This window comes from Siphateles boraxobius, unplaced genomic scaffold (genome assembly GCF_051911475.1).
Source record: "Siphateles boraxobius isolate OS27281-9 unplaced genomic scaffold, OSU_SipBor_1 24, whole genome shotgun sequence".
NCBI classification, from domain to species: domain Eukaryota; kingdom Metazoa; phylum Chordata; class Actinopteri; order Cypriniformes; family Leuciscidae; genus Siphateles; species Siphateles boraxobius.
The window spans coordinates 17,780,149-17,806,243 of NW_027508855.1; the positions used below are offsets into that span (position 1 = coordinate 17,780,149).

At 37.8% G+C, this 26,095-nt stretch overlaps 2 protein-coding genes across 3 annotated transcripts in view; one reads left to right on the forward strand and one right to left on the reverse strand.

The window, feature by feature from the left end:
• Positions 1 to 26,095, forward strand: part of spef2 (sperm flagellar 2) — a 112,431-nt gene that overhangs the window by 48,925 nt on the left and 37,411 nt on the right. The gene's annotated exons all lie outside the window — the stretch shown is intronic.
• On the reverse strand, positions 560 to 25,848 carry LOC143749230 (serine protease FAM111A). Of its 2 annotated transcripts, none has more exons than XM_077241755.1 (9): positions 25,705 to 25,848; positions 25,181 to 25,243; positions 18,764 to 18,826; positions 15,803 to 15,886; positions 15,658 to 15,711; positions 6,245 to 6,328; positions 6,104 to 6,157; positions 5,631 to 5,708; positions 560 to 3,430 (listed from the first exon to the last, which is right to left on the reverse strand). In XM_077241755.1, the coding sequence occupies exons 2-9, from the start codon at positions 25,241 to 25,243 to the stop codon at positions 1,640 to 1,642; spliced, it is 2,271 nt and encodes a 756-aa protein (XP_077097870.1). In that variant the 5' UTR covers positions 25,705 to 25,848; the 3' UTR covers positions 560 to 1,639. The 2 variants fall into 2 exon arrangements, with proteins under 2 accessions (XP_077097870.1, XP_077097871.1); XM_077241756.1 differs by having other exon boundaries at positions 6,245 to 6,322; positions 25,705 to 25,845.

Below are 26,095 nucleotides of genomic sequence, written 5' to 3' on the forward strand. Positions count from 1 at the left end.
TTACTCATTTGTTCCTGTGTAGTAATTCATTAATGATGGAACAGTATTGTAAAGTGTTACCAATTTTTTTATTTATTTTAGTGATTGAATGATCTCAACATAGAAGATTTCAGTCACTAAATAGATCAATTCTGCTTATATTAAAACATCAATTTGAAACATACCAGTGTCTTTAAAGTCACCATGAAATCAAAATTGACATCTTAATTTTTTACGTTTATTATAAACGATTTATCCATGCACATAATTTTTTCATGTGCCTTGTAATCTTTAATCAAAATATCTTCCCCTCCCGACATCTTTCCTTCTCTGATGATGTTTACTGGCATTAGGGCGGGCAACCTGTCACTCACATGAGATCCACCAATAGCAAACCAGAACCATACTACTCGTTCGAGAAGCCGTTTCACTCAGATATACGTCACAATAATAAAGAAATATTATCACAACTTCTGTAGATTTTAAAGACAAAAATCAAGTCAAAAAGGAATTTTGTGGCTTTTAATCCATCTTCAACCCTAAACATCTGGTTTCAATAAGAAATATGTCAACTTTCATAAAACCTTTTCATTGAGTCTTTATTGTAAGGAGCATTTTTTTAAATATTTCTGATTACATTTCTTACAGGACATTCACAAAATTTTCCAGACCTAACAAACTGAAGACCCGCGAAGCTTCTCAACAGGATAAACACTAAAAACAACAATTTGAATTACACAAGGTACACACTAATGAAATAATAATAATAATGAATTACATTTATATAGCGCTTTTTCTCAGCACTCAAATCGATTTACATAGAAAGGGGAAATCTCCTCAACCACCACCAATGTAAGGTAAAATGTAAGTGTTAAAATTAAAAAAAGTGTTAAAATAATAAATGTACTTTAAGTGCAATCAAAGCTTAAACATGATCTCTTACAACAACTAAAACATTAGATGAAGGAATGTAAAATCAGTATAAATGTAAAGTTAAAAGAATATATAAAATGCATATAAAGAACATATGAGTGAATGATTTGTTAAATGAGTATGGAAATATGAATACACAATCATATGAGCAATTAAAGAAAATAATGGTCAGTAAAGAAAATAATGGCCTAACTATTTTTAGCATCACATGAATGAATAATTTTCACTCTTCCTCTCTCGACGCGTCAATCCCACAATCCCCTGCTGGTGGGTTACTTGACTTTAAAATAAGAGACACTTCTGCTGTTGAACATGCAATCAACTCAACAAATGATATGAAAAGTAAAACCCATAATGACATTGAAAAATTTCTGATGTTAGGTCTCTCATAAATGAAGGCTTTGCAGCAACTTCCTCCCAAAGAAATGTCCATGTAGACATGAGGACCGGGAACACTTTTATCATATTCAGCTCTGAAGAACCTTTCTGCAGAGGTTCTCTTGTGCTTTATTTCCAGTAAATCTTTACGCTGACCACGCAGAATTTGCAGAATTACATCAAGAGACATTATTTAAAAAGTTATTAAAAAACAAAAATCTTCAATCTAGAATACATAGTAATATAAAGAAGAAAAAAACATCGATAACGGGATTGACAAATCTCTGTCAGATATTTTTCCTGATGGATTGGTGGGTTTTCAATCAGGAGACAAGGCTCAGGTTTCCCTTTAGTTTACTTCCATTTTCTCAACTTCAATCTGCTGTTCTTCCTCAACGGAAATGTTTGCTCCGTATGTATCCACAATTTTCCCCAGGTCAACATTTTCTTGTATATTTTTAAATTTTTCATTTTTTAGTAATTTTAAGATGTCACTTCTTGTCTTGACCTGCGTGATGATACTTTCCACGATGGGCTGCATGGAATATGAAAACTCTATAACACTTCTAGTTCTTTCACCTTCTTTGTAATAAAAGCCACCAGAGTGCATGCCAATCAGATATCCGTGTGCATCAAACACCGGGGAGCCAGATGATCCATGAAAGAAACAAGAGTTATACGTTATCTGGTTCTTGTATAGATTTGGCCAACATTGCCATGATACATATGGACAGGAAACATTCTCAGATCTGTGTTTGTTTATACTCTGTAGTTGATTCTCAATCCCAATGATGAAGCAGAGATCCATCTTTTTAACCCCACAATCTGGATGTCCTACAATGTAGATCCCACCACTTTTAGGAGAGGGACCATGTTTATAACAAGTGAGCAATTCAGTACAGTTTTCAGGTGCAGCTTCCAATTCAAGAAGAGCATAATCATGGCACCTGAGCTTCTCATCTTTTTCATATCTGTAAGCAATAAGCTCACTCTTTGCTTGGAGATTTATTGTCCCAGATCCCAAAACTTCATGATTAAACACAGCTGTCAGAGTCCCTGAAAGCTTGTGTGTGTGAGGAGCCTCCGGTGGAAAATTTACAAAGTCCTTAACAACATGAGCATTAGTGAGGATGAATCTGTCAAAGAGTAAGAAGCCGGTTCCTCTGGGAGAATCCTCAACTACTATCACACACACAGAGTCAGACAGGTCCATGATTCGCCTCACTTTGTTCACCTCAGTGAAACACTCAACAACCCCTTTATCATATTCTTTTTGCAATAACTCTTGAACCTGGGGGTTCTCTTGCTTTTTTAATACTTCTTTCAATACAGTCTGCAGAATGCTCTGAATGTCAGTAAAGAACGAATTTCCAGAATCACCAGAAGAATTTCCAGAAGTATTCGGAGTTGCATATTCGGAGTAATCAGTTGAAGGATCCGGGCCTTTTGTCTTTTTCTCTTGAATTGTTTTTTGTTTGGTGTTTTTAGGCTGTTGGCTGTGTTTAACAGACTCACCATCATTCTTGTCACTATGTACAGGTGCTCGTGGCTTTTTACATTTAACATTGAACTTTAACTGGAATTTCTTGCCATCACATCGATCTACAGGCAAATTTATTGAATGGTTGGCATTTTCATCATCAACAAGTTTACAGGTCACCTTGTCAAAAATGTCATCACTAAATCTGCCATCATGCTGAAGAGCCTCTTCAAAAGTGTCTCCTTTGTGTGCAAATACACAAACATAGTCAATGTTGTTATTCAAAAAAACACTGCTCTTCATTATTGTTTTCTTTTTCATCCCTCTCGTTCTGATGTAAAAGGTGACTAGACTTTTTGGGTCGGTATCTGCAGTTGTTTCCTGGTTTGTAGATGCAATATTTTTATTTTTGTAGAAGTTTATTTGTAAGATCTCATCATCTTCAATAAGACAGGATGGGAAATCTGTCTTCACAGCTGCTTCATGGTTTTGTTCTTTGGATCTTCGGATTATTATTTCTTTCCCCTTTTTATCATCATTTTCAAATTCCTCATTCTCATTAAGTGCTCCAAATACAGTTTTGGATGCATTACATACAACTTTATTTATCTCTCCCTTTCTGATACGGAACTGGAAAGTGTGGGTTTTTCCTTCTGCATTCTGTTAAATTCAGAAAAATGATGTACAAATAATTGTATTATTTACTAACCCTTGTCAAACAATTTATATATATACACAAACTATCAGAAGTAAACTCAGAACTCCTTTCTGTGAAGAATTATGTGCAAAGCTAGGGATTTATGTAGTAGTCAATAGGGTTTATTTTGGTCAAATGTTATAAGTAGAGAAGTCCCACACACATTTGATCAATTTTATAGGGGTCATGAAATCCATTTTCAGATTTTTATATTATGTTTCTGGAGGTTAGCTCTTTGCGTTGTTCAGAAACACACGTAAATGTCCACTGCTGTGATTGGCAAATTTCATGCACTGTATCAACACCCTCCTTTACAGCACGTATCGTGTGTGTTGTGTTGCTCAAGATGGCCTTAAAATGAACCAATGCAACTACGACGATTCCCTCCGAGAACAAAAGGGCATTACCGTAGCTTTCGATGCAAGTTAAACCAGCAGCATGTCAAGAATAATTGAGAAGAGTCCGTTGTGAAATGAGACGAATTCATTCTTATTCAATCGCTTTTGACTGATGGATAGACACAAGTTGTTAAGAGCCGTTTGGAAGAAAATCATGACATCACAAATAGGGCGATTTCAGAAAAATTCCTGATGTTTCAGAAAGGTGGAAAACACACTCGGAATTAAACTGGGGATTTAGCTTTGAGGTATTAAACTTAAAGTGTGTTTCTATTGTAGAATAACCTATATATGTTCGGATAAATGAACTGAATGGAGAAAATTCTCTCCCTCCTTCCACACACTCCCTGTTCTCTGCGGTTCCTCCTCTTACAGCAAGCGCAGCTTGTCAAGAACAAAATAGGTTAAGACATGATTTTTTAGACAGTAAATAACGACGCAAATACCAGTTAATAAGCTACCACAAACCTTAGTAAATCATGTTGAATGATTCATTTAAATAGTCTCTGCTAGAGATGCGCGGTTGGCGGTTAGAGCCGCGGATAAACCGCGGATCGGGCGGATGACATGACGAAAAAAAATATTTTAATTAAATTCGGGCGGGTGGCGGGCAGTTGAAACCAATCAAATGAAAAATATATGTGGACATTGTTAAATATTGTTATCTGACTATAGCCTACCTACATCCAAAAAAAAAAAGAGCACACTTTGAAATAGTCAAATTTTCATCAGGCAGCTAGAGTCCATGCAGAGACTGCTTGTTATTATCAGAGATGGCAACACCCTCGAAGGAGGTACGTGACAAACTCAAAAAAGGAGAATTAAAAACAAAGGAAATAGAAGGTCAGAAAAGTGTTGCCTGGAATAAGTTTTACAAAGTGGTAAATCAGGATGACACCAGTGCAGGCTATGTAATTTGCAAAATCTGCAAAGCAGTTTATGTTCATGACAGCCACAAGACGGGTACGTCTAATATGGTAAATCACAAGTGTGCTGCTAAACCTCAAACCTCCACGAACACCTTGACAAGTTTCGTCCGTCGAGATCCCAATAGACCTACCACAGGATGTAAAATCAAAGCTGACGGATGCATGTGTGAACCTGCTCTCTTATGCGCCCGTTCGATATTGTTTCTGGTCAATTATGTGCCAAAATGCGTTTTCTATTAGGCTACAATGAAAATATTGTACAGTAGCCTATCAGATAAGGTCAGGTTTGCCGAAGTGCGTTTAATTTAGGCTATTTATTTATTTTTGTCCCTGCACGCCGATCGGAGACGGAGTTCACTGCTGATATTCTGAGAGCTTTCTAGTCTCGCGGCTGTCATCAGCAGCGCCTTGTATCGCCCAATCAGCGGATGGCGGGCGGGTGCGGTTTTGAAAATTGGTCAAAAACGTTGGTGCGGATGGATGGCGGACGGATGATGAGTTTTGTGATGCGGTTGCGGATGAAATAATAGCCCATCCGCGCATCTCTAGTCTCCGCCCATAAATTTTGCATCTGACAGGGAAACTCCTACAAATTAATTTGTAATAAGATCAGCCTAAAAAATAACCCTGTCCACAACTTCAGCGCTAAATTTTCACTGCGTGTCTTTAGTAAATCCTGACAGTAGTTTTTTAACGACAAAAGAGGGTTTGCGCTGATGAAAACTTTTAGTAAATCTAGCCCGAGTGTAAATAAATATAACATTTTGATTTACAATTTCATGACCCCTTTAATTCAGTATGGATTAATAAAGTGGGATATGACAAATGAAACGTACCAGTTGCAGCACAGGATCACTTTGTGAGGGCTTCTCTTCCTTAATAACTCTTTCTGACATGATTGAACCCATTCTTTCCTGCAAAATGGACAAAGAAAGTTTAATACTTTTTAAGAAGTTTAAGTTGCCACTGCTAATAAAAATGTGAAATTCAGCATTATCCTTTTGTTATAAGATAACACTGCCATTGTTACATTGTTTTGCTGTTGTACAAAATACATTAAAGTGCTCTAGTTAATGTGGCTATTCTATTTATTTTTGGCTTGGAGAATTTCAGAAAACTGTTATATTTCATATAAACTTTCATGCGTTTTGATGAATATACGGTTTATATTTTAGTACGTAATTGGTCATTTTATTATATTAGTAGTGCAGTAGATAGTGAGAAGGTTACCTGAAGCTTTTTGTTTCATAGGCTTAAAAGTTTTAAGTTAAAACACTATAAAACAAAAGACACAAATCAATGACCTTACCTGAGCATTATGTGACGTCTCTCCAGATTTAGCATCTCCGGCAGTCTGCTTTTTCTGAAAGAGACAAAAACGTTTCTATTAAAACTAAGCCTAAAGCCAACGCAGTGTCTAAGCAGAGTTAATGAGGAGGATAACAGTCACCTGTCCTACAGGACTCTGAAGGTTGGGCTGCTTTAGCTTTTTGTTGGGTGGTTCTTTAGGCGTGTTTTTGTCCGTTCCCTGTATCTTTGAAAGAACAAACGATGATGAGATGAGAAATATTTTTAACTTGCTTTAATAATCTCACTGTTATTTTAACAATGTTACCTTAAAACTAGTAATAGTCAAATATTATTCTTAATATTAGTATTACCTTAAAACATAGTCTTCTGTTATTCTGTTGCTAGCATTAATTGTAATTTAATCATTTCTATCAACACATTTGCTCTTTATTTTTGTGTTTTGGTGAGTCATTTTGTGGCAAAAACATTAGATAGATAGATACTGGATCTTAGCGCTAGTTTATGATAAACATTTTGTAAGCTTTATATGCTAATCGCAGAACACAGTTGGCAGAATTCTAGTGTCCTTGTGTTATTCAGCCTGAAGGTGGCGCTCTAATGATTATATACAGACTTTAGGCTGACAGGACAATCGCATTGAATGCCATCTTAGAATTTCTGCCTTAATGTCTATTGCATCCAAATGTTGTTTTAGAATGTTGGAAGTTGTGAAAGTCATGTCTATTCTCAGAACAAACATAAAACAAACACATCAAGAACTACTGTATATAAAAGCTATTCACTTGAGTCCGTTTAAACTAAAGGATTTATACTTTCATTAATTTGATATTAATGCTACTCCACATAGGAAGAACAGACATGCCAACTAGTTACTAAACTGATGCAGACACACAGCTGAAGGGGATTGAGATTGTCATATAATAACTACTGTTGCCAAGAACCAAACAAAATGAAATGTTCACTTAGGGTGTACTCACTTTTGATGCCAGCTATTTTGACAATAATGGCTGTTTGTCAAATTATTTTCAGAGGACAGTAAATATATACTGCTATACAAGCAGCACTGACTACTCTAAAATATATCCAAGTTTAATTTCTATAGTATTGTCCCTTGAGAAAGATATACTAAAATGTTTGCTGAAATGTGAGGGCTGTACTCAGTTTTGTGAGATACTGTATATGTTTGGCAATAATTCTTCTAACACTAATTGATAGGAGTGTATAGCTTTTAATTTCTTAAACAATCATGTAGAAAGTCACATCTTGGCCATATTCCAGGATGACAATGTCTAGATTCATCAGGCTCACATTGTGCAAAAATGGTTATGAGGAGTTAGCACCAACCCTGATCAAACACACCTGTTAGGTAATTTTTATTAAATTGTCCACGGTCTTCTGCAATGCCCTCCCGATCTTGTAAAGCCTTACAGTGAACTGCAGAACCAAATAAGAGACACCGAGCACAGATTGCTGCTCGGTTGATTCTCAGTTTAATACAGTCGGACAGAGGATATTTATTACTGCCATTTACTGTATTCACCTCCATTTTTTTTAGTTAATTATCTGTAAGAATGGAGCTTCATAAATGCTGTTTCGTTGTACACTTTTTGGACATTTGTGACATCAGTGAAACATTGACATTATTCACCTACAGTTGGACCTGTGTCAATACACGCTTTTGCAGCAAATTTGCAGATAGGAAGTTGTAGGCAGCTCGCATGCAAACTCAAGCATGGTGACAGAGAGACACAAAATATTTTACAACACCTGAACCATCTAACCAAGGTAGATTATTTGAAAATTACAGGCAGGTTTGCTGGATCAGGTTTGGCTCTGAACTATGATGAGAGCATTCAGGGCTGTTCTCTTAGATTAAAACACTATATTTTGAAATATTTAAGGTAATATTTTTATGGGCCATTCTTTTTTAAAGTAATAGTTCACTTAAAAGTTAAAATTGTCGTAATTTACTCACCCTCAAGTTGTTTCAAACCAGTATGAGTTTTTTTCTTCAGTTGAACACAAAGAAAGATATTTTGAAGAATGTTGATAACCAGACAGTTAATGTGTTAACTTTACCCCATTGACCTCCATAGTAGGAAAAAATATACTATAGAAGTAAACGGCTACCGTCAACTGTTTACCAACATTCTTCAAAATATCTTCTTTTGTGTCACAACGGAGTCGATCATGACAGTGATTCGACACAATTCGTTCACGAATGAAACGCCGCAAAATTAATCCAAACACCTTTGATAGCATCGCATTTTAGAGCCTTTGATGTTCGTAGATATATGTAACGTTAAGCTTTTTGGATTGTAAATTCTAAAATGCGCAACAACAAGCGTATTTTATCCTTTACAGCATTTGTTTGTAACCAGTGAAAACATACAATTATAGATGTTTGTAGTGATTTGTGTAACGGAAATCATTCGATAAAACATTCATGCTAAAAATATATTAAAAGTTGTTGAAAACATCTAGGGTAATATATTTTGTTGAATATGATATTTTGTTTTAAAAAGTTACCTTATGTGAGTTAACAGTTTGAATAAAGCAGGAGAAAGTGAAGTGCGTGTCCTCTGATTTCTGATTTCCGTGTGTGTTTGAAGGTTTGAAGTGATCATCCGCTGATCTCATTCAGCTCTATGTGCAGCGCGCGTAAAAGCAAATTCTTCTTCTAGTGTTTTGGCGGGTTACAGACCATTGTAATGCTGCATACCGCCACCTTCTATATTGGAGTGAGTAAATGATAAAGTCAGATTACAATTTTTAGTAAAATCATGGCTTCACTGATCTCTAGACCAGATTCACGAAGAAATAATCTTCTGTTTCTACTTAAAAAGGTTTTAGTTTGAATAGATTTTTTAAAAATATTGTTTATTCTCCACCTATACCCAGAATGTTGCCAGTGTTTATTGAAGTTGCTTTTAATTAGTGATTTACCTTCGTTTTCCCGAAAGTAATCTCTATTTTATAATTATTTCCCAATGCTATATTTTGCTAATTTCTCAAATTAATTTTCTTGTACCTCTATATATCTGGTATCCAGCAAAATTCGAGCTATTTTATTTTTAACTCAAAAATGCTTCACATATACGCTCATATGCTGTGATTTACAAAGAAATATGTTTCTGTTAATCACTGGCATGGCAATACAAAAATACAGTCCACTTTAATTTTATGAATTGTTATCACTCAATCAATCAATCACTTTATTTATAAAGCACAATTAAACACAACTTCTGTTGACCAATGTGCTATACAGAGTGCAAAATAAAACCACAACACGATAGCAGACACAGACAAACAGAATAACCGCATCAACATTAATTTTTATATGACAAATCAAATAAAAAGGTCTTTAACCTCACTTTAAAAATGGACAAGGAGGGTGCTATTCTACACTGAAAAAAATGATTCTGACCCCTTGTAAATGTTACATGTTTTTATCTGGTTAATTTCACTGATTTTAATGTGTTATTTAATCCTAATTATTTTTTATTAGTAATTTTGAAATTCACTGTCCTTGTTTAAAACAAGTTAATTTTATTCAATTAAAAGTAAATAGAAAAAAATGTTTAATTTAAAATTGTGGCAAGAGATTACAGGCAATATTATTAATTAAATTTAACACATTAGAATTGAGTAATAATTAATAAAAATAATTCCTTAAAAGTTTACCATTTTCAAATGAGTAAACTGAGAGAGACTGATTGGTCGTCTGAGTAAAATGAACCCGCCCCCTTGACACTGTGATCCAGAGCTATGTTCAATATAAAATCCCTATGCATTTTAAAAAAAAATAACAGACAGACGTCAAAGAAGAAGTAATAAGTCTTTATTGTTATTGCCAACATTGAAGATACCTGATGTTAACAAGCAGAATCACTGAAGGAGAAAACCGTAATTTTGTGTCACCATTATGGAGATTAGTGTTTGTTTTAGTTGGGGTCTGATAACTCTTAACTCATTGACTTTAGATTTTTGTTTGACTGATGTACTGGACTGAGTCATAACAGCCAAATGAACAAATAGAAAAGGTAATCTGATGGTGTTGGTTGTTATTTAACAATCATTAATTCACAATCATTTGATCTGAATCACTGAATTTTACCTGAACTGCAGCATGCTTTATAATTGTCACCATTGTTGAGATTCACAGGCTGATTATTGAAAAAATAAGTAAATTCAACTCATAATAATTTAGCTAAACTTATTAATATAATTAATCTGAAATTACTTATATTTTGTAAATTGGTTGTACTTATATTTTATAAATACACTCAACTTAAAAAATATGTCTGGATTTAGATAATTTTATTTCGTGCAACCCTTTGACATAATAAAATTAAGTACTCAACATAACATTTTTTTCAGTGTAATTATGTTTTGATCAGCTCATAATAGAACATCATGTAGAGAAACTCATCCAGTTGACTAAATAATAAATTAGATAAATACCCTTTGCTTCATATCTGATAATTTTAGAGTCATGTGTTGGTAAAGGGACAGTGTTGTGTGAATGCCTACTTGAGATAATTTTTTTTTGAATGCCAGACACAGCACAAAAACAGAAATGGCATTAAAAAACTCAATCCTTTTTAGCTCTAACTCTAAATTATGGTGGGTGCGAGCTGTATGATGAGACCATAGATTGACATTTTAAATGTTCTTTAAAAAATAATCAAATCGGCCATTAAGCAGCACTAAAATATCTAGACTTTTTTTTTCTTCACGAGCTGAATAACCAAAATGATTTTCTTCTGTAACTTTAAAGTGTGATCTTGTAAGGCTGGAAGCTTAGCTATTTTGCTATTGAACCAATAATCGGAACAAAAGGCAGTTTGAAGGATGACATATATAATTCAAATATTTATCTGACATAGGCTATTAATCTCCATATTAATCTGACTCCATTAAAGGGTAACTAAACCCCTGGTCAAAGCCTGACTCCACCCACTGGCAATATTTGAAAAATGCTGGAAAGCGGGCAAACCCCAGCGGAGATAGAGGGGACGAACCGAGGGCGGGGCTGAGCGGGGGGGCGTGCACCTGAGACCCGCAGTGACAGCTGCTGTCAAACTAGCTAAAATGGAGTGACGCAAGTAGCTTTGCAACAGAGCGGTCATTTGAAGTCGAGAACTTTTCTCCCCCACCTTCACCTGAAATGGAGGAGGGTGAATTGTCTGTGGACACCAGCTCAAACTGCGGTCTTAACTCCCGCATCGCGATCGGCATCCGATTATTCTTATATATAGTCATTTTGAGGTAATTTTTTCCAGGATTATTATTACTATTAAGTTCATTATATTTTGCTGCTATGTGAAAAAATAATGAGCAAATCGCGCCGGCGCGTTTGTCGACACCAGAGGATTAACTTTAGCCTAATAAGAAGGAACATAAATTGTGATTAAAAATATATGCTCACTCACATCATGACGCCGCTGCGGTGGTGGAGTTCATGCAGGAGAGGTATGAAGAGCAGCGTTTGGCAGCGCGAGCTGTGTGGAGAAGCCCATTTCCACCTCCATTGCGTTGGAGAAGCAATCCCACGTAAAATGCAGGTTGCACACTGGAGCGATAGGCGAGATTAACTACCTAGGCTACACGAAATAATCTAAATAACTATATAAATGCTATGCTAACTAGATGCTAATATATATCTATCCTGATCGTTTCCAATACTTGAAATTCCAACTCCTGACTCGCTACAGTAGTTTTGACGGAACCAGATGCTTTTATACCAGGGGCTGCCAAGGGCGTGGTGATCTCGCACCAAGGGCGTGACAGAGTGACGTCAGAGAGTATTCTACGTCAGAGAGTACCCCTACTGCAGGAGCTTTCCGTTTAACCTGAAGAGGTCAGCACTCAGACGTGTTTACACCATATATTTGAAAATTAAAACACTTTATACCCAAATGTCAAAAAATGTACTCGAATCAATGAACAGCATTTATGAAGCTCCATTCTTACAGATAATTAACTAAAAAAAGTTGTTTTAGTGTTTAGTTACCCTTTAAAGTTGTTGTTATTCTTTAACCTCTTATTCTTTAAAGGTAAAGGTCTTTCTAAGAACTGATGTAATGGAAACTTTAACCTGAACGTTTAGATAACGAAAGTTATAATCACTTTAGCTTTCAACATAATCGGTGATAAAAGGAAAGATTCTCAAAGCCTTTAAAGCAGGAATAGTTATTTATTAAAGGAACACACCATCGTTTTTTGAAATGGGCGTTATTCAACGTCTTTCCTACATTTAGATAGGTGGGCAAATGCATTTTTGTCTCAGTGCATGCATTGTCTTAGTTTGGCAGCGCCGCCGCTAGCTTAGCTTAGCATAATGAACGGAATCCTTTGTTGCCGGATAGCATGTCGTGAGTAAAAGTGATCAAAAAACAACCTAGGCCTAATTACTTCTTGTGGCCTGCGTATTCACAACGAGTACAAATTGCAATGCATATTAAGACAAGGCGATTTCCTAGGCAGATATTGACTTGGGACTATAGACCCTTTTGCGCCGACGTCACAATGACGTCACAGCGTTAGCTGGAGCCAAAACAAAGTGAAAACTGGAGGCGGCCAATTCTTTTTTCGGCTATTTTGAAAAATACCCGAAAATATATTATTAATTATAATATTTTGATGAAATCCTGCAGGTGTCAGTGCTTTCTCTTCGTCCCTTAAATGAGTGCGGATTTCTAGTGCATTACTTGAACTTCTTAGGTAATATCTATCAGAATTTAAAATGGACTGAATAAAGCTCTCTACGAACTTGGCGTGCGATGCCGCGCTGACTGACATCTATGCGCATGAATCACTGTCACACACACGCTCAGAGCAAATATTGTAAGTTACTGCATGAGAATAATAATGCATCACAATACACAGTCTCACGGTTAGTTATGTCTTTTAACTATTATAGTATTTCAAAGGGCAAAAACAGCACATTAGCTCCTTAGCCTGAGCAAACTCGATCACGTCGAGATAGGCGGGCGTAGTTTCAGGATCCAGGCACCTCAACTCCACCCACGTCCCGCCTTTTTGCCCATTTTCGTTTATCCGGGAGTGACGCACTGTGACGCACTTCCAAGATGGCGACGAGCAACTCCGCCCACTTTAGGCTTATGGAAGGCCATTAGGGCCAAAACGTGTGAAACTGTCATGTTAACACGTAATTACACGTTAACACGCAATTTACGCGTTAACGCAATTTACGCGTTAACACGTAATTACGCGTTAACACGTAATTACGCGTTAACACGTTATTACGCGTTAACACGTAATTTACGTGTTACTGCGTAAATTACTGCTTTTAGCACCTATAATATATGTGAGCATTTTAGACCATTTTCACAATCACAATATAAATTCATCTTTTTTTAATTGAACCACTATGCATTATTATAACCATTACATTACCCACAGAGACACACACACACACTGACACACACAATAATAATAATAATAATAATCTAAAACAAGAGAGGCTTGAATTATTAATAGGCCTAATTGAAATCAGACAGAACTTCTGCCTAATACATTTTTACAATGGATATTCAAATGTGAATTCATTCAATGAATATAGGACCAACAATAATTAAAGTATATTTTAATAAAAGGCACAAAACAAGAGATTATGCTATATAGTTTCCTGCAAGTTACCCTTCTGTCAATGTCATTGGCTTATGATGGCTGATGAGGTAAGCACAGCGTAGTGCTTGGGTCACTCTATCATGAATAATTAAAATAGAATAAAGGTGTTGTGTCACGTTGACACTGCCTGTCGTATTGCGTAGCGGGTACGCATTTTGACCTCAAAGTACGGTGGTACGATTTATCACTCTAAACTACGCAAAAACCTGGTGAGGCTTCTGTGCACGCGCAGTCCTCAAATCAAGCAACAGCAAAAGAAGCAGAGTTCGACCAATCATAGCGCTGGGTTCATTCCCCAAATAGCAAGCGGGGATGATTGACAGATGCGTAAGGCCTATCATTAAAAAGAGACTGAAAATCAGCAGCAATAAAGAATCCCACTCGATCCTCTTCTACTCCCGCGGCCCGCAGTCTGACTGAGTTCATCAGCGAGGACAGTACAGTAGTCACAGCACTTCTGACTCCTGAAGGTAAACGGGCTGGGGTGGATGTGGAAAGTTGAAATATTGTTTTTAGTTAACTTAATCTGGATTCGATGATCATACAGGAGTGATCGCATGGATTAAAATACTCCTTCATTCATGGTCACTCAGAGAGGAAAACATCATTCAGCCATACAAATTATAAAATGCTTAAGTATGCATTTTAAATCTAAATAAACAATAAATCTAAATAAAATTAAAATCGCTATGGCTTAGTGATTATGAAAGTTTTGTTATTTGTGGATTACTGATAAGCACGAGTCTGGAGAAACAGGCGTTTATTTATTCATTCTCAGTGTTGAGAAACGTAGTCTGCATGTGTTACGTTATTGTGTTAATAATAACTACCTAATTATGTTACATAATTATTTTGTATGAATACTAGCGTATTAGTTACTTATGGATTAAAAAGTACCGTTGTATCAGTGCTGCGCGAGCTCTCTCTCACAAACACAGACCGTGCACAGAAAGAAGATAATTGTAAATTGACGGGCTAAGTTTAAATTTTGTTTTAGTTTGGGTTTTTTTCTGTCAAAATGTCAGAAAGCATTTTGTATTATCCATCTGTGTTTTTAAAATTCGTTAAAAGACAGACGTTTTACTGTTAACACAGCCCCATATTTCGGATTCATCTAAACTTATATACTTGATATTCTTTTTAGAATAAGTGATTCGTTTTGCTATTATTGGACTCCTGTCTATTCATTGTCAACTATTTTCTATAAATATGTTTGTATTGGCTAACGTTTATTCAGCTGATGCATGTCCTGTTTAAAACGTGCAATGTTGAGCCTATGTGTATTGTCACAGTCTCAAAAATAGGGTTTGTGCTGATGAAAACTGTTAGTAAATCTAGCCCTATGAGTGTAAATAAATATAACATTGATTTACAATTTCATGACCCCTTTAATTCAGTATGGATTAATAAAGTGAGATATGACAAATGAAACGTACCAGCTGCAGCACAGGATCACTTTGTGAGGGCTTCTCTTCCTTAATAACTCTTTCTGACATGATTGAACCCATTCTTTTCAGCAAAATGGACAAAGAAAGTTTAATACTTTTTAAGAAGTTTAAGTTGCCACTGCTAATAAAAATGTGAAATTCAGCATTATCCTTTTGTTATAAGATAACACTGCCATTGTTACATTGTTTTGCTGTTGTACAAAAGACATTAAAGTGCTCTAGTTAATGTGGCTATTCTATTTATTTTTGACTTTGAGAATTTCCGAAAACTTTTATATTTCATATAAACTTTAATGCGTTTTGATACTGGTTATATTTTAGTAAGTAATTGGTGATTTTTTTTATTATATTGTTTTATATTAGTAGTGCAGTGAGGAAGTTACCTGAAGCTTTTTGTTTTATAGGCTTAATACACTATCAAACAAAAGACACAAATCAATGACCTTACCTGAGCATTATGTGACGTCTCCCCATATTTACCGTCTCCGGCAGTCTGCTTTTTCTGAAAGAGACAAAAACGTTTCTATTAAAACTAAGCGTAAAGCCAACGCAGTGTCTAAGCAGAGAGAATGAGGAGGATGGATAACAGTCACCTGTCCTACAGGACTCTGAAGGTTGGGCTGCTTTAGCTTTTTGTTGGGTGGTTCTTTAGGCGTGTTTTTGTCTGTTCCCTGTATCTTTGAAAGAACAAACGATGATGAGATGAGAAATATTTTTAACTTGCTTTAATAATCTCACTGTTATTTTAACAATGTTACCTTAAAACTAGTAGTAGCCAAATATTACTCTTAAAATTAGTATTACCTTAAAACATAGTCTTCTGTTATTCTGTTGCTAGCATTGATTGTAATTTAATCATTTCTATCAACACATTTGCTCTTTATTTTTGTGCTTTGGTTAGTAATTTTGTGGCAAAAACAGTAGTAAATAGCCTTTCCTACCTGTCAAAATGATTGATTGACAGGTGGGCATGTCTATCCTTTGATCTTCCCCCGCCCCTTCCGGTTCCTCCACTTCCTGTCCCGCCCCTTCCGGTTCCGCCCCTTCCTGTTACCTTTGACCTAGTTCCGCCCCTTCCTGTTAGCTTTGACCTAGTTCCGCCCCTTCCGGTTAAACTTTCTGTCAAAATGATGGATGTGTGACAGTTAGTTTGATCGTTTGAAGTTCGTTTGATCAAGAAAAGTGGAGGTATTGGCCTTTGATGTTAACATAAGCTTTGATGTTACAGTTACAAAGTGATGTGACAGTTAGTTTGAGATGTATTGGCTTTGATGGTGACAGTTAGTTTGATCGTTTGAAGTTGGTGTTTTGGTCACCGCCCCTGCATTTCTGAGCAGCAGCATGTATAAATGGGTCAGCCGTGAAAGTGATAAGAAAAAATGGTGGAAGTTTATCTGTTCTGTAAAAGAATATAAAATAAAACCTCACACAAAAAGTTTAAAATAAATGTAGAACTATTCACTGAACCAAGCATTTCAGTTTAAATAAAATGGTGAAAGTTTATCTGTTCTTTAAAAGAATATAAAATAAAATCTCACACAAAAAGTTTGAATAAAATGGAGCCACAAAAATATTGCAAACAATCCAATGTATGAATGATATCACACTGTCTCAAAAACATAGAGAGCGAGTGTGTGTGTGTGTGTGTGTGTGTGTGTGTGTGTGTGTGTGTGTGTGTGTGTGTGTGTGTGTGTGTGTGTGTGTGTGTGTGTGTGTGTGTGTGTGTGTGTCAAAGCAGGAATTCACCTCCCTCCGCATTGCTGAGGATGAATGATATCATTCATACATTGGATTGTTTTCAATATTTTTGTGGCTCCATTTTATTCAAACTTTTTGTGTGAGATTTTATTTTATATTCTTTTTAAAGAACAGATAAACTTTCACCATTTTATCTAAACTTAAATGCTTGGTTCAGTGAATAGTTCTACATTTATTTTAAACTTTTTGTGTGAGGTTTTATTTTATATTCTTTTACAGAACAGATAAACTTCCACCATTTTTTCTTATCACTTTCACGGCTGACCCATTTATACATGCTGCTGCTCAGAAATGCAGGGGCGGTGACCAAAACTCCAACTTCAAACGATCAAACTAACTGTCACCATCAAAGCCAATACATCTCAAACTAACTGTCACATCACTTTGTAACTGTAACATCAAAGCTTATGTTAACATCAAAGGCCAATACCTCCACTTTTCTTGATCAAACGAACTTCAAACGATCAAACTAACTGTCACACATCCATCATTTTGACAGAAAGTTTAACCAGAAGGGGCGGAACTAGGTCAAAGGTAACAGGAAGGGGCGGAACTAGGTCAAAGGTAGGGGCGGGGGGAGATCAAAGGATAGACACGCCCACCTGTCAATCAATCATTTTGACAGGTAGTATAGGCTATTCACTACTAAAAACATTAGATAGATAGATACTGGATCTTAGCGCTAGTTTATGATGAACATTTTGTAAGCTTTATATGCTAATCGCAGAACACAGACGCACAATTGGCAGCATTCTAGTGTCCTTGCGTTATTCAGCCTGAAGGTTGCGCTCTACTGATTATATACAGACTTTAGGCTGACAGGACAATCGCATTGAATGCCATCTTAGAATTTCTGCCTTTGCAACTTTGCATCCAAATGTTGTTTTTGACTGTTGCAAGTTGTGTAGAAGTTGTGAAAGTCATGTCTATTCTCAGAACAAACATAAAACAAACACATCAAGAACTACTGTATATAAAAGCTATTCACTTGAGTGTGTTTAAACTAAAGGATTTATACTTTCATTAATTTGATATGCTACTCCACATTGGAAGAACAGACATGCCAACTAGTTACTAAACTGACGCAGACACACTTAACTGAAGGGGATTGAGATCGTCATATAATAACTACTGTTGCCAAGAACCAAACAAAAAAAGTGCAACAAGTTCTGAACAAAAACTAAGCATGTCAATAGATCTAGAATACAATATAACCGAAAAAATTTGTGAATCCACAAATTCAATGGAGGTTAGCATCAACTCTGATCAAAAACACCTGTACCACCAAACCAAGATGGATTATTTGTAAATTACAGTCAGGTGTGCTGGAGCAGATTTGGCACTGAACTCTGTAGGGTGATCATGCAGATGCTGTCCTGTCTGGATTAAAGCACTGAATTCTGGAATATTCAAGGTAATGATTTTTAGAGGACATTCTGTATTTGATTTGTGCAAAAGAGAGTAGGCTACACATTTCTGTACGAAGTCATATTCTCAGGCCAGTCTCTCAGTAGTCATATGTAATAGTAGCTATTTCTAAAATGAATACCCTTTATTGTGTTTTATGTTTTTGAATTCATGCAGATTAGTCAACTGAAATAGTCTACTGATGGATTAATTTTATATCTCAGGATTTTATATATAACCCGAAATGAGACAAATGACTGTGTGTAATTTAAAGTTAAAGTCGGTCCCAGTTCTCCACTGCACTCTCCAATTCATCATCCTTACAATCATATGATGAACAACTAGATATCCCATATGGTAAAACACGAGAACATTTAACAGTGTCCTACCACGGTCCTCTTGGGTGCTGATTTGTAGAAGATGTCCTCATCCCAGTCAGAGCTGTTATACCTCTGTTAAAAAAAAAAAAAACAGAACAATGAACATCAAAATCATGGTATTGATATCTTTGTAAGACTGCCGACTCTAAAGAACAGTGGCAAGGGAATGTCCGGTGAGTATCGAACCTAAAATTAACTTTGCCGCGTTTTACGTCGGTTTGGTGTGTCCCGGGAAAAAAGCCAAGAACCGCAACGCACTCACAATGGGAGCGACCATGACTCGTCAATATTCGTACACAAATGAAATGAATAATTCACAACATCTGCTTTAATCAATAATCGAACAGGTGCGGGGTCAGGCGAGAGTATAAACAAGACTTTAGATGATGCTTAAGATCCCTGAATTTACTATCACAGCCAAACAGTTTTAATTTATAAGACAAGAAACTAGGATCTCAATTTATGAAGTCAGAAACATTCCAAGGTTACACTGCAAATATTAATATCCTTTAAAAGGATACCTGGAAATCTTACCTTGTCCGAGTAAAAAGGAAATGTAGATGGTGTAGGTCAGAGTCTAAACGTGACGACTTAACTTCTGAGTTTCTATTCTCATCTCATTCGGTCCAAGCTCGCTTTGATCCGACTTCTTGCTCTCCCGTTAATGCCCACAGTAAAGGGAATCGAAAGTACTAGAATTTATGATGAAACAAAAGCTACTCACTTGCAGTGGCAAGTAGAGATGCAGATGAGCCACACCTAAAAAGTCATAATAATGAGCCTCTTCATATTTGACATTAAATGTAATATAATTAGATAATCGATTGTACAATAAACAAAAGGCTACTCGAGTTTTTAAAGTTAAATAATAAAATCTTAAATAATAAAACTTAATAAAGGTTTTCCTTTTGATGCCTTTATTTATTTATTTTCATTATAAACTTTATATTACAATTATTATTATTTACTTTTAGACAGAGTAATTTTTAGGAGTAAAGTGTGAGGCCAATATATTTGGGCCTGATTAAAATAAGTACATTTTAATATTTTTCAAATATATAGCCTAATTAATATTTTTCACAGCAGGCTCCGGTTCCAGAATCAAATCACTGAAGGTCCTTCTGAAATGAGCCTTCCAAATGTGGTTTTAAATCAGATACATATCCGATATCTGGCCATGAGGCCATCCAATGTCTAAACACGTTTTTTACCATTACAAGGCTCTGAGGAATGCTTGATTCTGATTGGTCAATCATGCCATCCAGCAGTAGGTTATGTTATTCCTCAATAACAACCACTGAAAACAGGAAACCCCGGCTCATCCGGGTTACTGAAGTCAGCAGCGCTATATGCTTGCTAGGAACGTTTTTTCTTTGTGGAAGTTACCAGTTACCAAATACCAGTTAATAAGCTACCACAAATCTTAGTCAATCATGTTGAATGATTTGTTTAAATAGTCTCCTCCCATAAATTTTACGTCTGAAAGGGAAACTCCTACAAATGCATTTGCAATAAGATCAGCCTCAAAAATAATGCCTTTTCAGCACTAATTTCTCACTGCGTATCTGCAGTAAATCCTGACAGTAGTTTTTTAACGACAAAAGAGGGTTTGCGCTGATGCAAACTGTTAGTAAATCTAGCCCGAGTGTAAATAAATATAACATTTTGATTTACAATTTCATGACCCCTTTAATTCAGTATGGATTATGTAGGATTTGAGGGCGAACCAAACACAAATGAATCTTCCAGGTGATTCGTTCAAACATAATTCCACACAAAACTCATAATTCCAGAACCCCAAAACACCAGTCTAATCTAGGGCCATAAATGGAGTGGGCTCCAGCCAAGAACTTTATGACCATGAAAGCCCAACTAAAGGAATAACGTTGTCAATGTTAGATAGTTTGGAAAAGACTGATTGGTTCAGAGATGGCACGGCTCGGAACCCACCAAGATAACGGCAGAGGTTGTGTGAACCCATGACCAATGATTTAAAACAGCTGCTATATACAGGTTTGTGTTATCCCAGAAAAGCACAGATCATCCTTATACATGTCAGTAGTATGAGCAGTCATTTAATATTTACTCAGAAACTTTTATAATAAATAAACACAATTGAAAAAGTAAAACAGCATTCAGACAAAAATGTTATATGCATTCAGAAAACGTCTTTCACAATTTGATCAATGAGAATTTAAGTTAACAGTAGGCTATACAAAACAAGAGCTAAATAACCAGAAAGAGACAAAAAGAGACTGTGTGTAATTTAAAGTTAAAGTCGGTCCCAGTTCTCCACTAATGATTATCTACAGATTTAGGCTGACAGGACAATCGCATTGAATGCCATCTTAGAATTTCTGCCTTAATGTCTATTGCATCCAAATGTTGTTCAGAATGTTGCAAGTTGTGTAGGAAGTTGTGAAAGTCATGTCTATTCTCAGAACAAACATAAAACAAACACATCAAGAACTACTGTATAAAAGCTATTCACATGAGTGCGTTTAAACTAAAGGATTTATACTTTTATTCATTTGATGATACGCTACTCCACACAACAAGAACAGACATGCCAAGTAGTTACTAACCTGATGCAGACACACACAGCTGAAGGGGATTGAGATTGTCATATAACTATTGTTGCCAAGAACCAAACAAAAAAAGTGCAACAAGTTCTAAACAAAAACTAAGCATTTAAATTGATCGACTCGGTTACTAACGTAACCTCGGTTCCCTGAGAGGAGGGAACGAGTATTGCGTAAGTAGCTTACGCTATGGGAAAACTCCTTTTCTCGAGAATATTGAAGTCTTTATGTAAAACGCATTGCAGCTGCACAGCAGACAGCAATGAGCGAAGGAGCTCGGTCATTGGCTGTGCTGCGTCAACTTGCTCAAACCAATGACGGGGCGACTCTGAATGCGCGACCAATGAGCGCGCATCGCGCCCGCGCGCGTCAGAGCCCGCCAAGATGGGTGTGGCCAAGAGCTATATATTGGGTGCCCCGTCATGAGAGTTCTTTAGGTTAAAACGGCTGAAGCGAACTAACCAAGCACAAGCACGGCAGCATACGCAATACTCGTTCCCTCCTCTCAGGGAACCGAGGTTACCTTAATAACTCGTTCCCTTTCGTGAGGTCTCTCCTATTGCGTAAGTAGCTTACGCTATGGGAACACCATGCAAAACGCTGTGCGTGCTGAACTTCGCCTTATGATAGCCAGAGGCAGGTGCCTGAGCTGAAAAGCAAAGATATCATCCAACTAGCCGGCATAGGCGAGCTTTATATGTGGGGAAAAATACAGAGCAGCTAGAAGGTGCTCAGTGTGACCCAAGCACATACATAATCTAGATACGAACCCATAGTTCTACTAGCATCATGCTGATAGTACATTGGAATGCAATGTCGGGACCTGTAGGTTGTAAAACCTGATAAATGTGGACGGTGAGGCCCAGCCTGCCGCCGCACAAATATCCTTGATCGGTATCCCGCTCGACCATGCCCAGGAAGAAGCCACACTCCTGGTGGAGTGTGCTTTGACTCCCCAGGGGCACTGGTGTCCCTTGGCTTCATAAGCCAGCGCTATAGCCTCAACTATCCAGTGAGAGATTCTTTGCTTTGAAATGGCGGAACCTTTCATACGGCCGCCAAAGCATACAAACAGTTGTTCTGTCTGTCTGAATAGGGCAGAACGCTCCAAATACACTCTGAGAGCCCTAACGTTGAGTGAAGCGCTGACGCAGCTTGGCCGGCGGCGGCGTAGGCACGACCAGCGAGAGCCGAAGTAGTGCGGCAGGGCTTCGAGGGGTGGGAAGCTTTGGCTTTCCATCCAGTGGTGGAGGGCGGGCAGAGATGATTGGCCACGGCCTCCTCGAGGGGCGGCGTTCCCTCGTAGCCTCTTTCCTTTGCGCCGTCCACAGAGGAGAGCGACGAAGAAAAAGAAGGCTTCAGACGCGCAGAGTGGGGGGCTTTCCATGACTTGGTGAGTTCGTCATGAACTTCCAGGAAGAAAGGAGAAGGCCTTTGCCGAAGGGCCTGCTGGCGCCCCTGCAGAAACCACTCGTCCAGTCGGTTCTATGTTCTTCGGGAGAAGACCAATCGAGCCCGAGGTCCTCCACGGCCTTCGAGAGGATGCGGACAATCTCCGTATCCATAGTGGAGCCCCCACTCGTGCTAGCTAGTGTCGACGGGGCGGGGTCGAAAGTGGAGCCCGGCCAGTCATCAGAAGCAGCGTCGATGGACAAGGTGTCATCTACTCCCCCGTCGTCCTCGGACGCGCCGAAAGTCACAAGGCCCACCGCTCTGCTAGAGGGGTGTGGGTCCGGCTGAGTGAACTGAACCGGCGGAGGGGAAGATAAGAGCGGCGGTGAAGCACGCGGAAACTGGCTCGGCGTGACGTCACTGAGCTCAGGTTCAGGAAGCCTCTGTGAGTGGTGCTTCTTAACGCGCGGCTCAAACAGAGGGGTGGCGGCGATGGGCTCGCTCACGGCGAAAGCGGCGAGGCGAGCCCGCAGTGGGGAGAGACCCAGGTTGTCCCATTCCGGGCATCCGCCCTTGGTCAAAGCAGCTTCTGCGTGGTCCCGGCCCAGGCAGCGAGCGCAGATGATGTGACGGTCCCCGTCCGGAAGAAGGTCTCTGCACGACGCGCAGGAAGGCATTTGAAACAACGCCTTGGAAAATTGCTCTTTTACAAATGTCGCGGGGCGAACAGATGTAAAATACTTGCGTGTCGCGCGCCGGATGGCTCAGTAGAATGGCTTTCGAAGGCGGCTGAAGATGCCGACGTCCTCGTAGCAATCCGGTTGGTATGCTTTTCCACGGTGGCGAAGGCTTTCAATAATCCGGAGGATCCAGCGAAGAAGGTGTTCGCTGAAGGAGATTAAATCTAAAGAACTCTCATGACGGGGGGCGCCCAATATATAGCTCTTGGCCACGCCCATCTTGGCGGGCTCTGACGCGCTCGCGCGGGCGCGAGGCGCGCTCATTGGTCGCGCATTCAGAGTCGCCCCGTCATTGATTCGAGCAAGTTGCCGCAGCACAGCCAATGACCGAGCTCCTTCGCTCATTGCTGTCTGCTGTGCAGCTGCAATGCGTTTTACATAAAGACTTCAATATTCTCGAGAAAAGGAGTTTTCCTATAGCGTAAGCTACTTACGCAATAGGAGAGACGTCTCGAAAGGGAACTAACATACAATGTAACAGAAAAAATGTTGTGTATCCAATCCACAATTTCAAGGGGAGGTTAAAAAACACCTGAACCACCAAACCAAGATGGATTATTTGTAAATTGCAGTCAGGTGTGCTGGAGCAGATTTGGCACTGAACTCTGTAGGGTGATCATGCAGATGCTGTCCTGTCTGGATTAAAGCACTGAATTCTGGAATATTCAATGGAATGATTTTTAGAAGACATTCTGTAGGCTATTTGATTTGTGCACATTTCTGTCCATCAGTGAAGATGCAATTGTACGAAGTCATATTCTCAGGCCAGTCTCTCAGTAGTAATATGTAGCCTTATAGTATTTCCAAAATTAATTAAATACCCTTTATTGTGTTTTATGTTTTTGAATCCATGCAGATTAGTCTACTGAAATTGTCTACTGCTGGATTAATTTTATATCTCAGGATTTTTTATTTGAGGTAGCCTATTAAGGAAACACAAAAAACTAGAACACAAATAAAAGAAAGAAAATAATTAAAACAGCTGCTGTTTGTGTCATCCCAGAAAAGCACAGATCATCCTTCAACATGTTGTTACGCAAAGTTGAGATGTTGCCATAGACTGTAAAAAAATATGTTGCCCAAAGAGAGAAAAACAATAGGTGTCGGAGGAAAAGGTAGACGAGAGATGGCGTATTTTCCCCGCGTTTAATAAAATTACTTAAACGTCACACTCGTCCTCATACACGGGGATCGAGTGAGAAAAAGTATAAAAACAAACATCCAACTCTGGTCACAATATAACAGGAAATAAAAGAAAGAGTAGCCTAGGCTACAAAAGTCAGCAGAGCGGTTATCTCCTCTCCTCACCTGTCAAATCTATTAGGCCTATACTGACACTTTTTACCTCGCGTTACCATAATGTAAAAGTGACCGTTACAATGTCCGTAGCACGGAGCAGTCATTTAATATTAACTCAGAAACTTTTATAATAAATAAACACAATTGAAAAAGTAAAACAGCATTCAGACAAAAATATTATATGCATTCAGACAACGTTTTTCACGGTTTGATCAATGAGAATTTAAGTTAACAGTAGGCTATACAAAACAAGAGCTGAATAACCAGAAAGAGACAAAAAGAGACTGTGTTTAATTTAAAGTTAAAGTCGGTCCCAGTTCTCCACTGCACTCTCCAATGCATCTTTACAATCATATGATGAACAACTAGATATTCCATATGGTAAAACATGAGAACATTTAACAGTGTCCTACCACGGTCCTCTTGGGTGCTGGTTTGTAGATCGTGTCCTCATCCCAGTCAGAGATGTCAAACATCTGTTAAAAAAAACAGAACCATGAACATCAAAATCATGGTATTGATATCTTTGTAAGACTGCCGACACAGTGGCAAGGGAATTTAGGGTGAGTATCGAACCTAAAATTAACTTTGCCGCGTTTTACGTCGGTTTGGTGTGTCCCGGGAAAAAAGCCACGCATAACGCGCTCACAATGGGAGCGACCATGACTCGTCAATATTCGTTCACTTATGAAACGAATAATTCACAACATCTGCTTTAATCAATCATCGAACAGGTGCGGGGTCAGGCGAGAGTATAAGGCTTAAGATGATGCTCAAGATTTTACTATCAGATTTCACTGAATTTACTATCACAGCCAAACAGTTTTAATGTAGGCTATAAGACAAGAAACTAGGATCCCAATTTAAGGAGTCAGAAACATTCCAAGGTTACATTGCAAATATTAATATCCTTCAAAAGGATAGCTGGAAATCTTACCTTGTCCGAGTAAAAAGGATATGTAGATGGTGTAGGTCAGAGTCTAAACGTGACGACTTAACTTCTGAGTTTCTATTCTCATCTCATTCAGTCCACGCTCGCTTTGATCCGACTTCCTGCTCTCCCGTTAATGCCCACAGTAAAGGGAATCGAAAGTAGGCTACTAGAATTTATGATGAAACAAAAGCTACGCACTTGCAGTGGCAAGGAGAGATCCAGATGAACCACACCTAAAAAGTCATAATAATGAGCCTCTTCATATTTGACATTAGTGATTCAATATAATGATTAGATAATCGATTGAACAATAAACAAAAGGCTACTCGTTTTTAAAGTTGAATAAAAATCTTAAATAATAAATACTTAAAGGTTTTCCTTTTTATTTATTTAT